A 12,667-nucleotide genomic window follows, 5' to 3' on the forward strand; every position below is an offset into this window, starting at 1 on the left:
GCTGTGCAGTGCGCCAGTCACGCACCAAACAAAGCGCCTAAGCCCAGGGCCATTTCTGCAAATGCCCCAAGGGGCTAAGACAGTGCATGCCTGAGCAACTCCAGCGCTGTCTGGGGAGGGGGGCCAGACTGACTGGCTAGTGCACCTCTAGCTTCATGCCAGCACCAGGCAGGTACGGCAGGCCACCGGCAGACCGCCTGCAAACCCCATTTATGAGATGAGACCCTTGCGGCCGAGATACGCTCTCGTGAAGCACCTGTTACTGCCTGGCCCTTGCACAGCACCGGCTGTCAGAGGACTGCAGAGTGCTTTGCCAGCATTAACCAAGTAAGTCTCACAGCAGCTCCAGGAGATAGCCATGTACCTAGGTCCTGTTTAACAGATGGGAAAACTGCAGCAGGAGTGGTGAAGCGAGTTGTCCAGGGTTGCACACAAGTTTGTAGGAGAACCAGAAAAGCAGATTGCCCGATTCCCAGTCCTGTAGTCCAAAACACCAGGCTTTCACTGTCCTCCTGACAGAAGTGTCTGGTCCCACACAAGCTCACATGGCCCTGTCAAACAAATCCCCCCCGACCCTCCAACTGGGACAGCCACTTTCTCAAGTCATTTCCACCAATGCATCCGTATTCCTGATCACCACCTGAGTCACTGAGCCAGCGTATGTGAGAAGTGATGCAGTCCAGCCGAGGGACGCGCTTAGCAGAGTTCGCAGCCATGGTACTGTCCCTTTGGCTGAAGGGTCGCGCTCACTCTTGGTCAGCTCGAGTCCATGGCTCGGGAGAGCTGCTGATGGATTTTCGCAGACCTGGAGCTCTGACACAGCAGTACCTGGGAGCAACCACGTCCATCATCTCTGCTACACTAGGAGAGACCGTCCCACCCTGGTGCACAAGGACCTGGCTCAGTTATTCTCAGCTGGACTACGGCAATGCCATAGGCCTGTGCTCAGAGCTCTCAGAGCATAGTAAACGCCACCTAACACAGCATGAAGCTGTGTACCTCCAACCTGTCCTGCACTCCCTCCGCTGGCCCCCTGAAGAATAAGGAAGGCTGTTCCAGGTCTCAGTGCTGAGCTAGAAGGTATTCCATGGCTTGGGCATGAAGACCATGGTCAACACCTAGGGTGTCAGCACAAGAGACCTCTCGAGAGTAAGGGCAAAGCTCACCTGCACAGGAGACAGGCCTCTCTCGGTGCCAGTCACACGCTCCAGAGCGAGCCCCCAGAGGCAGGCTCATTTATTTGACCTATTGTCGTTAATTGAACTACACAGCTACACACATGAAAAATTACACACTCTAGAAGCAGCCAGACATTCCTGTACCTACTTCTCCCCTGCAAGGAGAGGGGAGAGAATGGACACCCCATTGGCAGCTGTTCTTTGCACTGCTTAATGCAGCGCTGGCAGGCACTCAAACATGGTGGCAATGAGAACAGAACCGAGAATAAAGCGACTCCTGCTTCTTTGGAACCCTAAGTCTGACCAAACACAAAGCAAAAAACCTTCCCCCTTCTCCAGCATCATCGAAATACAGACCAATATCCATTGCTGGTCTCTGTGCAAACCCATGCAGGCAAAACCAGCTACACACTGTAGCTGTTCAAGTTCACATTCTATCTAAGGGGGTGTCAGAAAACTGAAGGCACCTACTTCATATGGCACAAGAGAAAGGAGACTTGGAAATGGCTTTGGACAAGGACAAGGCTTATACTGTGAAACAAACGAAGGGCTACAGGGCTTTTACACGGAAAATCATCTCTTGCTCCCAAGATGGCAGTAGATACAGTAGCTGACTGTCTCTAACTGAACAAAACACTCCTGCAGTGCCACTTGGAAAACTGTCCAGTCACCCCAGAAATCAGCGAGGAAGCTGTTGGAAGCAACTTCTGGTTTGCAGGATGTCAGCCCTTGGAATTCCTGTTGCTTCTTTCCACCTGGAAGCCACACAGCAAAGTTGAGAGTGGGGCAGGGGGTACAGCAGGAAGTGAGGGGGAATTGGGTTCGGCAGGAGGGCTCTAAAAAGATATGCCAAGAGGTCCTTCCAGATTTTCCATTGCAATTCAATTGCAAGGTGTCAATCATGAAAACTACATCGAGGAGTGACCACTCTCAAAAACCTGTTGTGCCTTGAAAGCTCTCTCAGTTGAAAGGAGTCAGGCCACGTTCTTTTCCAAAGCAGAGTATTTCTTGGGGCCAGTGTTTTACTCCAGCACCAGCAATGGCGAAAATTAGCTCGTTGAGACAAACGAGGCATGTGACTAAACTATGTTGGAGATGTTTATTCACTGTCAGTTTCACAGTTTGTTACCAGTCAGTTACAAAGAGATTCAACTGACACATACAAGGCAAGTCCGCGTTCTTTGATCTCTCCAGGCCAGTAAAACCAGGTCCCTGTGATTCCTGCTCTCCCACGGGGAGACTCAGGCTCTCACTTGTGAGCTAACAGACAAGAACTTAGCCCCAACTCTGAAAGTGGACAGGTGGCCAAGTGTGAACCTGCAACTGTTTTCCGAAGGCAAGACACTGCGATTCCAGGAGACACACACTCTCAGGCTCCAGCCAGCTCAAAGGCGGTCTCTGGCCAAGAGTGAGCAGATCTGCCATGTATCGCAGCAGAGCTTCCCAAGGACATAAGTCATGGCACGCTGGAAGGGAGCGGAAACAGCATCCCTCGTGTACTGCGGAAATGCCACTCCGCAGCAGGTATCACTCTGCTTCTGGCTACAAGTAGTCGCGGGGAAGAGGCTGTTGCCCTGGGACGATATTCTATAACCTGAGCGCCGCATGCAGAGTCTCCGCTCTACAGGGAAGGAACATCTAGTCACCTGAACATCAGGCGGGAACAGGAACGTCACTCTCGCCGTGCAGGAGCCGCATCTCCCCCAGACCCAGTGGGTTCCACTTCAGGGACACATGTGCCTACCTAGCAGGGCTTGTTTGGTTCGTGTCCTCCTGCAGTACTGGGAACGATGCCAGCACCTACACCACAGCCAAGAGCAGCCGGGGATGGAGCTGAGGGTGGCAGCAACGATGAGCACATGGCAGGCTGCAGCAGGCATGCGATGGCTACTTGCTCGTGAAAGCCCCACTTGCCTGGCACTGCTCCTTGCAGCGGTGCCAACAGCCCAGCGGGGCGATTCTGTGCCAGTGCCAGAGCTGAGCGTGAGGGCTCTCTGCCGTCACCTCCTCCCTTACTGGTGGGGGGAACAGGTGCACTACGGAGCCATGGTTCTTAATCTTGGCGCTTCAGGGCTTTGTGGGCCTGCCACTACTGCAGGATGAGTTCCTGGAGCTCGCCAGGGCCTGGCCTGTTGTTGGAGCTGAAGACTCCCAGCAGGCTCTCCTTTCCTTGGGGGAGCACGCCTGGAGCTCAGCAGGGTGCAGGGCCTGTCGCGGCACAGGTGTACCAGAGGGTGGGGTGCCCAGTCCCCTGACCTCGCTCGGAGGGATGCAGAGAACATACCACTGCCCGCAAGGGCTGCAGCTCACCACCCTGTTCCGCCTAGCCTTGAACTTAAGGGCTCATAAACCAGTGCGCTGCTGGGAGAAGACGTGGGACTCCCCTGGCAACAGGCACTTTTGCAGGGCGTGCTGCTCACTGGCACAACCGCTTGGAAGAGGAGCAGCCTCTGGAGCCCGGCGAACCAGGCATAACCTGCCAGGAGAGGACTGGTCTGCTCAGGGAGAGGGGGAATCAGTCTCCTCCCCGAAACAAACTATCCTCACACTACACCAACCCTGACGGAAGGCAGGATGCAGAGGAGGACTGGGGTTGCTCTGGATGGGGCTGGGGATGGGGCAGTAGAGGCGGAATGGAGGAAAATGAAGTTACTCTCCTTCGTGCAGTAAGGCTGATTCTTCGAGACGTGTCCCTGGGGCACTTCACCTACGGTGACTGAGTAGCTGTTGAGGCACAGCCTCGTGAGAGGGGTGCCTGGAGCGGGACGGGCTAGGTGGGGAGGTGGACGGGATGGCTCGAAGAGGGATGACGTAATCCGAAGACACTAGTTCCAACACCCAACACACTCTGTTGTCACTCCGGACCATTGATCGATATATGGTTACAAGCGGTGCTGGAACAACCCTGGGGAAGGAGACGTGGCTATCGTCTCGTTGGGAACGTGGCTCCCGACGACACGGTCAAACTTGTTGCGTCTGTTGCTGTTGTTGTTGGCCATGAGGCTAGTTGTTCCTATGCCTCGGTGGTCTCTGAGGAGGCCTGGCCTGATCATAGTCTCTCAGCTGGTACTGCCTCTGGAACAGCTGGGAGTACCTCCTTTGATACGGCATGAACCACCTGAGTCCAAAGGGTGGCATGTGCGTACCTGAAGTTCTGAGGGTAGTACGGGCATCCTTGGAGGAGTGTCGCACTGTATCCAGAGACTCAGAGAAAAGTTTGTTTGGCCAAGGTCAGGTCCTCCACTCTACTTGAGACTTCTTTGAGGACACCCAAAGTTTGAAGACAAGAGGCCCTCCTCATAACTATAGCTGTGGCCGTAGATCGAGCTGCTGCGTCAGCCACGTCGAGGGCAATTTGGTTGCTGGTCCTGGAAGCAGCACAGGCTTCTTGGATGATAGCTTTCAGCAATGGCTTCTTAGCGTCAGGTAAGTACGCCATTAGTGATGTTAGCTTGGAGTAACTATCAAAGTTGCAGTCTGACAAATATACGGCATAATTGGCCATACATGACAGAAGCATGGAAGAAGAATAAATCCTCTGGCCAAAAAGGTCAAGATGCTTAGAGTCCTTATTGGTAGACTTGCACTGAGGTGTTTTAGCTCTCTGCTGAGAGGACTCCACCACCAGTGAGTTTGGCTAGGGGTGGGTGAATAAGTACTTCATACCTGCACAAGTGATGAAGTATCTCTTATCTGCTCTTTCGCTGGTAGCAGGAACAGAGGCTGGCATCTGCCATACGTTATTGGCTGCTTCCACAATGGCTGCACCCAAGGGGATAGCAATCTTTGAGGAAACGGGGGACCGCAGGCTCTTTAACAGGCCTTGTTTCCTCTCTTGGATTTCTGCCAGTTTAACACCTCATGTACTGGCAACTCGACAGAACAAGTATTGAAACTCCCTGAGATCATTGGGAGGATGTACTGTCAGGAATAACGGCCTCGTCAGGTGAAGATGAGGACACATCAGGTGGCAATGATGGCCTAGGAGGGGCATCGGTGTCAGAGAAGCAGGTCTCCTTTTCCCCAGACTGAAGTGGCGGAGATGGAGGCTGAGGTACTGGAGATGGGCTGGGAGACCAGGATGCCACGGAGTATCTTTCTGGTGATTCCCATCATTCATGCATGTCTCGTTCTCGATAACACGTCTCGCAGTCCCTGGACCCAGCAGAGCAAAGGTGGTGATGACATGTCGCAGGTGAATAGCACCTGTATGGGGAGTGGTACCTACAGCTATGCCTGTGCGAAGAGTATGACTGAGTGCCTGGACAAGGGAGGTGGCGATATGGAGGACTGGCTACTCTGCCACCGCTCTGATTCGACCTCGTACAAGGAACGAGACTGTGGCTTTACAAATGGTGACTGTAACTTTGATCAGTGGTGAGGTGAGGAGGGATGCAGGAAAGGTAATGGAATCGAATACCGTCCCAGGGACATCTGAGCGACAAAAAACAGGCGGTGACAATCCGCCATGTGGTGAAGGCTCAGGAGTGCGCCTGTGCTTCGTCTTAGACTTAGCTTTAATGTGCTTGGGGTCTGCCTCTGCGGTTTCAGTTAGGTCCTTGGCAGTCTGAGAGACAGTCGGTGCCTGGGCTGTTGGTGCCAAAGAATCACGGCCGGGTGCCAGTACGTTCAGTGCCGATGGGAGTGGTGCCGCACGAGTCAGTGCTGCACGAGTCGGTCCCTTGGTTGGTGCCAGGGCTTCCAGTGCCGCTGGACTCGAGCCCGTCAATGCCGAACGTTGGGGCATGGAAGCTGTCGGGGTAGTCTTTGAACTGTCAGGAACCGATCCAGCACTCGGTTCCGTTTCGTGCGCCAGTGCGGTTGGCGGAGCTGATTTCTTGGTCTTGGCCTTTTTCAACGCACCAGAGACCATTTCAGCAGCACGCTCAGCCTCACTCATCATTCCTCTGGGTAAACGAGGCAACAATCGAGTCACGGAGGCTCTAGGGTGCGTATGCGCGGCAGCTTCGGTAGAGGGCTCGGTGCTTATGCTGGTTCTCTGGAGAAGGCTCAGCACTTTCAAGTGAAGAAGGCTGAAGGGCCTTATCAAACAGGATCAGGCACAGACACATTTCCCTGTCTCTCGGGGCCTGTGCCGTAAGCTTTGAATGACGTAGGCACTTCTGTGGAACGTGCCCTTCTCCCAAGCACCAGACGCATTTAGAATGGAGTCACACTTCTTAAAACTGGCTGTGCCAGGCAGGGTTATCACAGTTCTTTCAAATGTAGATTGAATTATTTATATAAAGATACGGAGGCCCTTTGCTCCACAGGGATTGTCAATGAAGCTTAACTGGTCGTTGACTTAACATGCAACTTGGAATGATACACTATTAACTGTAAGAAGTCTCTATTTCAGGTAACAAATCTGAAGAGAGGAGCTAGAAGAAGAATGATGGGAAGAGTAATGGTTGAACTGAGGAGAAGGTAAAAGTCCCGTCTGCAGCCACTGGTGGTCGAGAGGAACTGGCTGAGACCAGACCGTGCACATGATAGAAAGGACACAACATAGTGCGAAATGACAAGCTGGGGGCCCGCACATGTGCAGTTCAGTTGAAAACAGCTATCAAGCTCTTGAGCTGCAGCGCCAGGACAAGCCTGACACGTAAGATGGAGCACCGATGGGGACATTCGAAGAACTACCCCCCACATAGCCTCACAGCCTGCCACACGGCAGCCCAGGTGGGTGAAATCCCCAGGCAGAGGAGGGCATAGAGCCCCTCGGCAGAGCACACGCAGGGACACGACTAGAAGACAGGAGATACTGACCAACAAGCCAGCAAGTCCAGGGTGAGGATTTTCTTTTTAACAGATAATCAATCACATTCAGAAATTCTCACTGCTTCGAAAAAAGCAAAATAGTCACGCCCAGGGCACTGGGAAGAAATGCCGTCCACAGATGCCCGAAAGAACCTGCCAGCTGGAGACGTTCTAGAAGGCCTGAAGCAGTTCCGTGCCCTATCTGGGCTACCAGTGCACCTCTGAGTTGTGTGGGGGACACATGCACCCTGCCATGCTTGCAGCCCAGTACAGAAAGCAAGCTCAACCATGGGCCTGATCTGGCAAGGCCTGTGCCAGCAGAGTGCTGCCATGTGCTAAGCTTGCATTTGGGGAAAAGCCCCATGCAAAGCATTGCCTTTACCGAAAAGAGACGCTCCAGAGTCCTGGCATGACTCTGGACAGCCGTGGCACGCTGACCCCAGGGCTGCATCACCAGCCTCCTCTTTGCACTGTGCAGCTAGCCCCCGATTCCTGTTCACACACACTCTAGGGGCGGGTAGCACTTCTGATGTAGCCATGACAGGCGACGGCTGGAAATGCAGGCAGCACACAGCCACAGTGCCACACAACATGTACCAAAGCAGTATGCAGGGACAGACACCACTGCCTCAGGAGCCAGAATATAGTCTTACAACAGCAACTGAGAGCACAGGTGTCCTGTAATGACCGACAGGAAGTGCCTCCCTCATCTGAGTCTCCCCCATTACTAGCTAACTATGGCCCATCTGCTCAACACACACAGAGCAAGGGCTACACTCAGATGCAAATGACTTACTGAAGAGCTTTTCTGTAAGCGAGCGCTAACTATTTTGGAGAGTACACGTCACTAACAAATTCTGCCTGGCTTCTGACAACTGCAAGGTGTGCTGAAGCTATATTTTATAAATGGAGTCATCATCGCTAATTACCATGTTTGTTTAGACTTGGCTACCAAACACACTAAAATACAAATACAGGTGTTGACAGTTCCTAATTTAGATTATTATAATTTGAAGAGGTACTGAAAAGTGGAGAGCTCGGCACTGACTCTTATTTTGTGTGCTGCATGTATTTGACATTTATATTACAGCAGCATTCAAAGAGCCTCAAAACGGTATGTTTTGCTTTATCTTCTCCGCTACATCTACCTGTCCATCTCTTCCTACCAGCGGAAAAATTAGCCTCCTTCGAAATCCAGGGCTGGTTTCTGTAACCGATTGCTTCTGCTGTAGCTGTTGACTGTATTCCTCAGAGCCAGCGAGGCACGTGATGTGCAGTGGAGCATTACAAAGCTTTGGGGGGTGGGTGTGTGTGGTGGGGGAGGCATGGACTCAGGGACAGTCAGTCACAGTGACCACCAGCCAGGAACCTCCTGGCTGCACTTCACTTATACAAGACAACAGAGAACGCTAAGAGAGGAAGTGGCTCCCGTGTCTGGGTCTGTTACTGCCTCGGCACGAGGAAGTCTAGCTTGTTGGTTGTGCTAACCAGTGTTCTAGCCCACCTGTCAATTAGTGCTGAGCTCACCTGGGGCACTGGCCTGCAAACATTTACACGTCACTAGCTTTACTCGCAGGAGTAACAAGGCGTACGTAATCGTGACTGTAACTCTGAGTTACATTACTTCCATGCATACAAATCTGCAGGATCGGGTCCCCCTGGGGACTCTAATCTACTCCGATGTTCACTGGAAAGTACGAACTGGAAGACATGGGAGAGCTACACAAGAATTACACAACAGAAGGACAATGGATGAGCCTGCAACCACAGTGAAGCTTGGTACAGTAAAACTGAAAGCTGCAAAGTGAAGCTCGAATGAGAAAACCAGAAGTGCAGAATTAGAGTCAGGCTTTAAAACCCACGAATACTGAAGGGACGTACAAAGCAACTGCCGAGTACTGAGGAAGCTGAGAATCTAAATGAAACCAAATGAAATACTCAGAAGACAGGCACTGTGTTTCATTCTCAGACACAAAGGAAGCAGGAGACAGTCATGAGGATCTGGGAAGAAGCAGCAATGAAGTGAATGAGGCAGGCAGGAGATTGTTCACTGAACTCAGCGTGGCAGCTGCTGAGCTGCAAGTGATCCTTCTCACCTGGTTACGTTTGTTGGTGGCAGACAGATTTAAACCAGGCAGTTGTGCACACTTGGCACTTGCAAAGTGCCTGTTTCCAACTGCTGAAATTAATCAGGAGAAGAACTCCCTGGGAGAGAACAATTAAACACACAGATCAAGCCTGGGGGAGGTCCAGACCACCACCTTACTCCAGGCTGAAAGAGCCACAACTCCCCAAAGGGCTATTCTGGGACCTTCCCACCTTGCAGGATCAGAGAGCCAGGGCTTCGGCCCAAGCCTGAATGTCTGTACTGCAATAAGCAGCTCCTTAGCCTGAGCCCCAAGAACCCTGGCAGGCCAGTTGGCGGGTTTCATGTGCAGCGTGGGTGTATTCTGTAGGCCTCTTCACCCAAGATCCAGGGTCAGGCTAAGTCCTGGAAGAGCAGCTACAGGATTATCACGGACGGCGGGAAATGGTGCAAATGTAATTAATACCCATCAACATGGGCCCAGGGAAAACATAGCCCTGTTCAACGAATGTCTTGTCACTCTCCCAGGCAGGGAAGTGATGCTCCTGCGGTGTTTCAGAGGAGCCTGCGCCTCCCAACCCCCACTGCTACGATGCCCTACCTTTGTGCCCATCATGCTTTACTGGACTGTACTTACTTTAAGGAAAGAGAATAGTCATGCTTGCTGGTTTGACTATTCCTTACAAGGTAGCTACACTCTTTACACAACCGCAAGAGGTTTTCTGCATCTGTCCGACTGATTGCTCCATGATACCATCTAGGAAAAAGGAAAAGCAATTCAGACATCAGTGAACAAATATTCAGCAGACAGAACTTTAAGCCATGTAAATGCCTTAATTTGAATCTGTTATTGGCAGCGTGAGAAGCACTTCAATCGCGTACACGGGTCACATTCTAGAAGGCTGCCATTACAATTTGAGAGAGCTCGCAGCAGAGAAGTCACAGCTGTCGCTCGACCATCTTCTGTTGTGAAAAGACAGAGCACCTGGTAAGCTCAGGAGATGGTCTCTCCCCGCAACAGAAGCTGCGCCAATAAAAGATGCTACCTCACACTTCCTGCCTCTCCAGTGTCCTGGGCTCAACACGGCTGCAACACCCACTGCAAGTTACAGGGTAAGTTGATGCTTGCCTGGCAGGTCATAGGATGACACGTGTATCTGGATGGACTTGACTGCACTAGTGGAGTCCACATGAACTGTCCCAGGGAACGGCTGGTAATGACATGATGATGTTGTAAGAAAAGGCTGGTGTATTGGCCAGAATCAGGAACATCAGCCCTTGCTAACCAGGGGATGCGAAATCTGAGAGGCCATGAAAGAACAGACATGAGAAACAGTGTTCCTGTCTCCTTTGCACAGCAGCTGAGCAAAAAGTGCCCTGGGAACAATGCAGAATGTGCCCATTTAACCCAGCTGGGTACATTGTGCTAGTTCCGGTAGGGAGGGCTGGTCAGACAGACATTCTGAAAACTTGTCTGCTCCACCCAGGAGGGCAGGGGAGACAATGATCCTTCCTCATCCGCATGCCTATCTGACCATTATGGGGTGCGGAGGCACAGTTCCCCTGAGATACGCCCTGCAGGATCCTACAGGAGCGGTCCTGCTAGCCTCACCAAGCACAAGCTCAGGCTTTAGAGGAAAGTAGACATCACCTCTTGCACCAGCCACCTGACATGCTGGGAGAATCTCCTCCCTACTCCTGCAGTGCTCAGCCGACACCCTGATGGAGAGCATCTGATTTCCCACCCACTCTTTGCACACATAGCCCCACATACTACTGTCTTTGAACGCCGTGAATTGCAGCATGCTGTAGGGAAAAGCATCTTCTCTGATGAGCTCTCGAGGGCCCCTCCTGTTCTAGTAATACAGAGACTCCCGTTGATTTTAGTGTGTAGCATACCAGGCCCTTACTTCTGGCTTTTCACGTGGTACAACTCACTTCTTGTCCACACAGGGTATTGTTCATAATTAACTTAGCTAAATGGCAGTTAGCCAGACCAGATCAAAAAACTTCCTTCTGGATTAACAGCATCTCGCCATGGAGTTCATTTAGACATGTCCTGACTGGCTAAACTCAGCCCCTGTGTAAGCAGACACAAGGCCACTGGAGAGCAGGTAGTTGCATCACTTGCTCATCCTGTCGTTCCCAGGTACTGCAGCTCGCCTGCGACGCAGCATCACATTACTTACTGCTTGCAGCTGGGTACTGACCAGAGCAGCTTCAATGGACCTTATTTACAGGGGCAGTGTGAAGGAAGATCTCATCTCTAGTAAGAGGCAGGAAGTACAAGAGAGACACTGTCATAATTGTCTTCTTTTTCCATTGTATGTGGGGAAATGGAGTAGTTCACCTCAATTTTCTCAGGTCTGTGACTAGCAGGTTCGGGTGCTTGGAGGTTTCTTTCTTCTAGCCCCAGGCACCTGAAAGTACTTCCCTGATTCTTAGCTGGAGCTGACATTTGTGCCTTGCTAAAATAGCCCGCAGTAAGCCACTCACTTTATAATCTGCATGCACAGCCCCACTGTCTCTCTCCACTTCTCAGTGGAGATTTATTAAGCAGATGCTGCAGAAAGGTGTCCTATTACTGAGATGTAATTTAAACCCATCACTGATGCTCATATTTCAAGATGTACTGCAGCATATTCTGTAAAAATGAACTACCTGCTCACCCATTCTGTGATACATCACTGATGCTTTTTATAAAAATGATCTTTTCATTTCAGGCATGATCCTGGAGATCCAGAGTTATGGGAACTGAGGCTCATTTTTGAATTTCTTCACATTTGCCACGGCACAAAATCCAGAATGTCAGAAAAGGTCTCCCAATGACTGGTGCAAAATCAGCAAGGTGCTACTGTAGGCCCAAAGCCAGAAGCTGCTTCTTTGCAGGGATTCAGTTGTGGATTTCATGTTACGTTGATGAAAAGGATCTGGTATAAATATCTGAACATGACCCAGTGAACTGAAGACAGGTGTACAACCAGAACTCTGGTTTTCACTTTCTATCCTCAACAGAATGTTGCATTTCAATTTATCCAGTAAATTCTGATCTCAAATCAGAGATGGCTTCAAATCAGCTGTTTTATCAGCCCAGTTAATGCTCTGAGTTACACTACCACTCCCTCTCTACTGCTCCATTTCCCCATATACAATGGAAAAACTTCTTTAACTAATCCAAAGCACTTAACTGAGTCTTACCAAATTTCATCATACGAAACTGATGGCAGTTTCTTGGTTAAATGTATTTTAATCCCAGGCTGAATTTTGGAGCCAAACTCACGGCCCTGTAAGAGCCAGGGGATTACAGCAGAGGTGTTGACTGATGTGTAACATCTATAAAAGACAAGCGCGGTTTCCTAGATCAGCAATCCCTGCACTTTCAAAGTGCAGCTGCTTGAGAGCTTTGGGCGAGGCCAGAGGGAACGTGGGGCTGGGAATAACACTCGCTGGAGAACCTGGGGTGCAAATCCCACTGGCTGAACCTGCTGCCAAGCAAACTGGTATTTCCGTGCTCTGATTCCCCCTCAGCTGAAGAAGTGGGTCTTACCCACCAGAGCTGAGCGCTGCTTGTTTTGGTTTGCGAAGATGCAGACTAACGTGGCTGTGGTCTCATCCCCTGGAGATTTGTCTCAGGTGAGGTTTG

General features: G+C 51.2%; 1 protein-coding gene across 1 annotated transcript in view; it reads right to left on the minus strand.

Annotated features, from left to right (window-relative positions):
• The window catches only part of SHB (SH2 domain containing adaptor protein B), a 129,230-nt gene that overhangs the window by 29,466 nt on the left and 87,097 nt on the right, over positions 1-12,667 (minus strand). The window contains exon 5 of the mRNA XM_074994505.1: positions 9,662-9,781. Within this exon, the coding sequence (XP_074850606.1) occupies positions 9,662-9,781 (120 nt within the window). The remainder of the gene's footprint in view (positions 1-9,661; positions 9,782-12,667) is intronic.

Source organism: Carettochelys insculpta, chromosome 5 (genome assembly GCF_033958435.1).
Source record: "Carettochelys insculpta isolate YL-2023 chromosome 5, ASM3395843v1, whole genome shotgun sequence".
Lineage (NCBI taxonomy): Eukaryota > Metazoa > Chordata > Testudines > Carettochelyidae > Carettochelys > Carettochelys insculpta.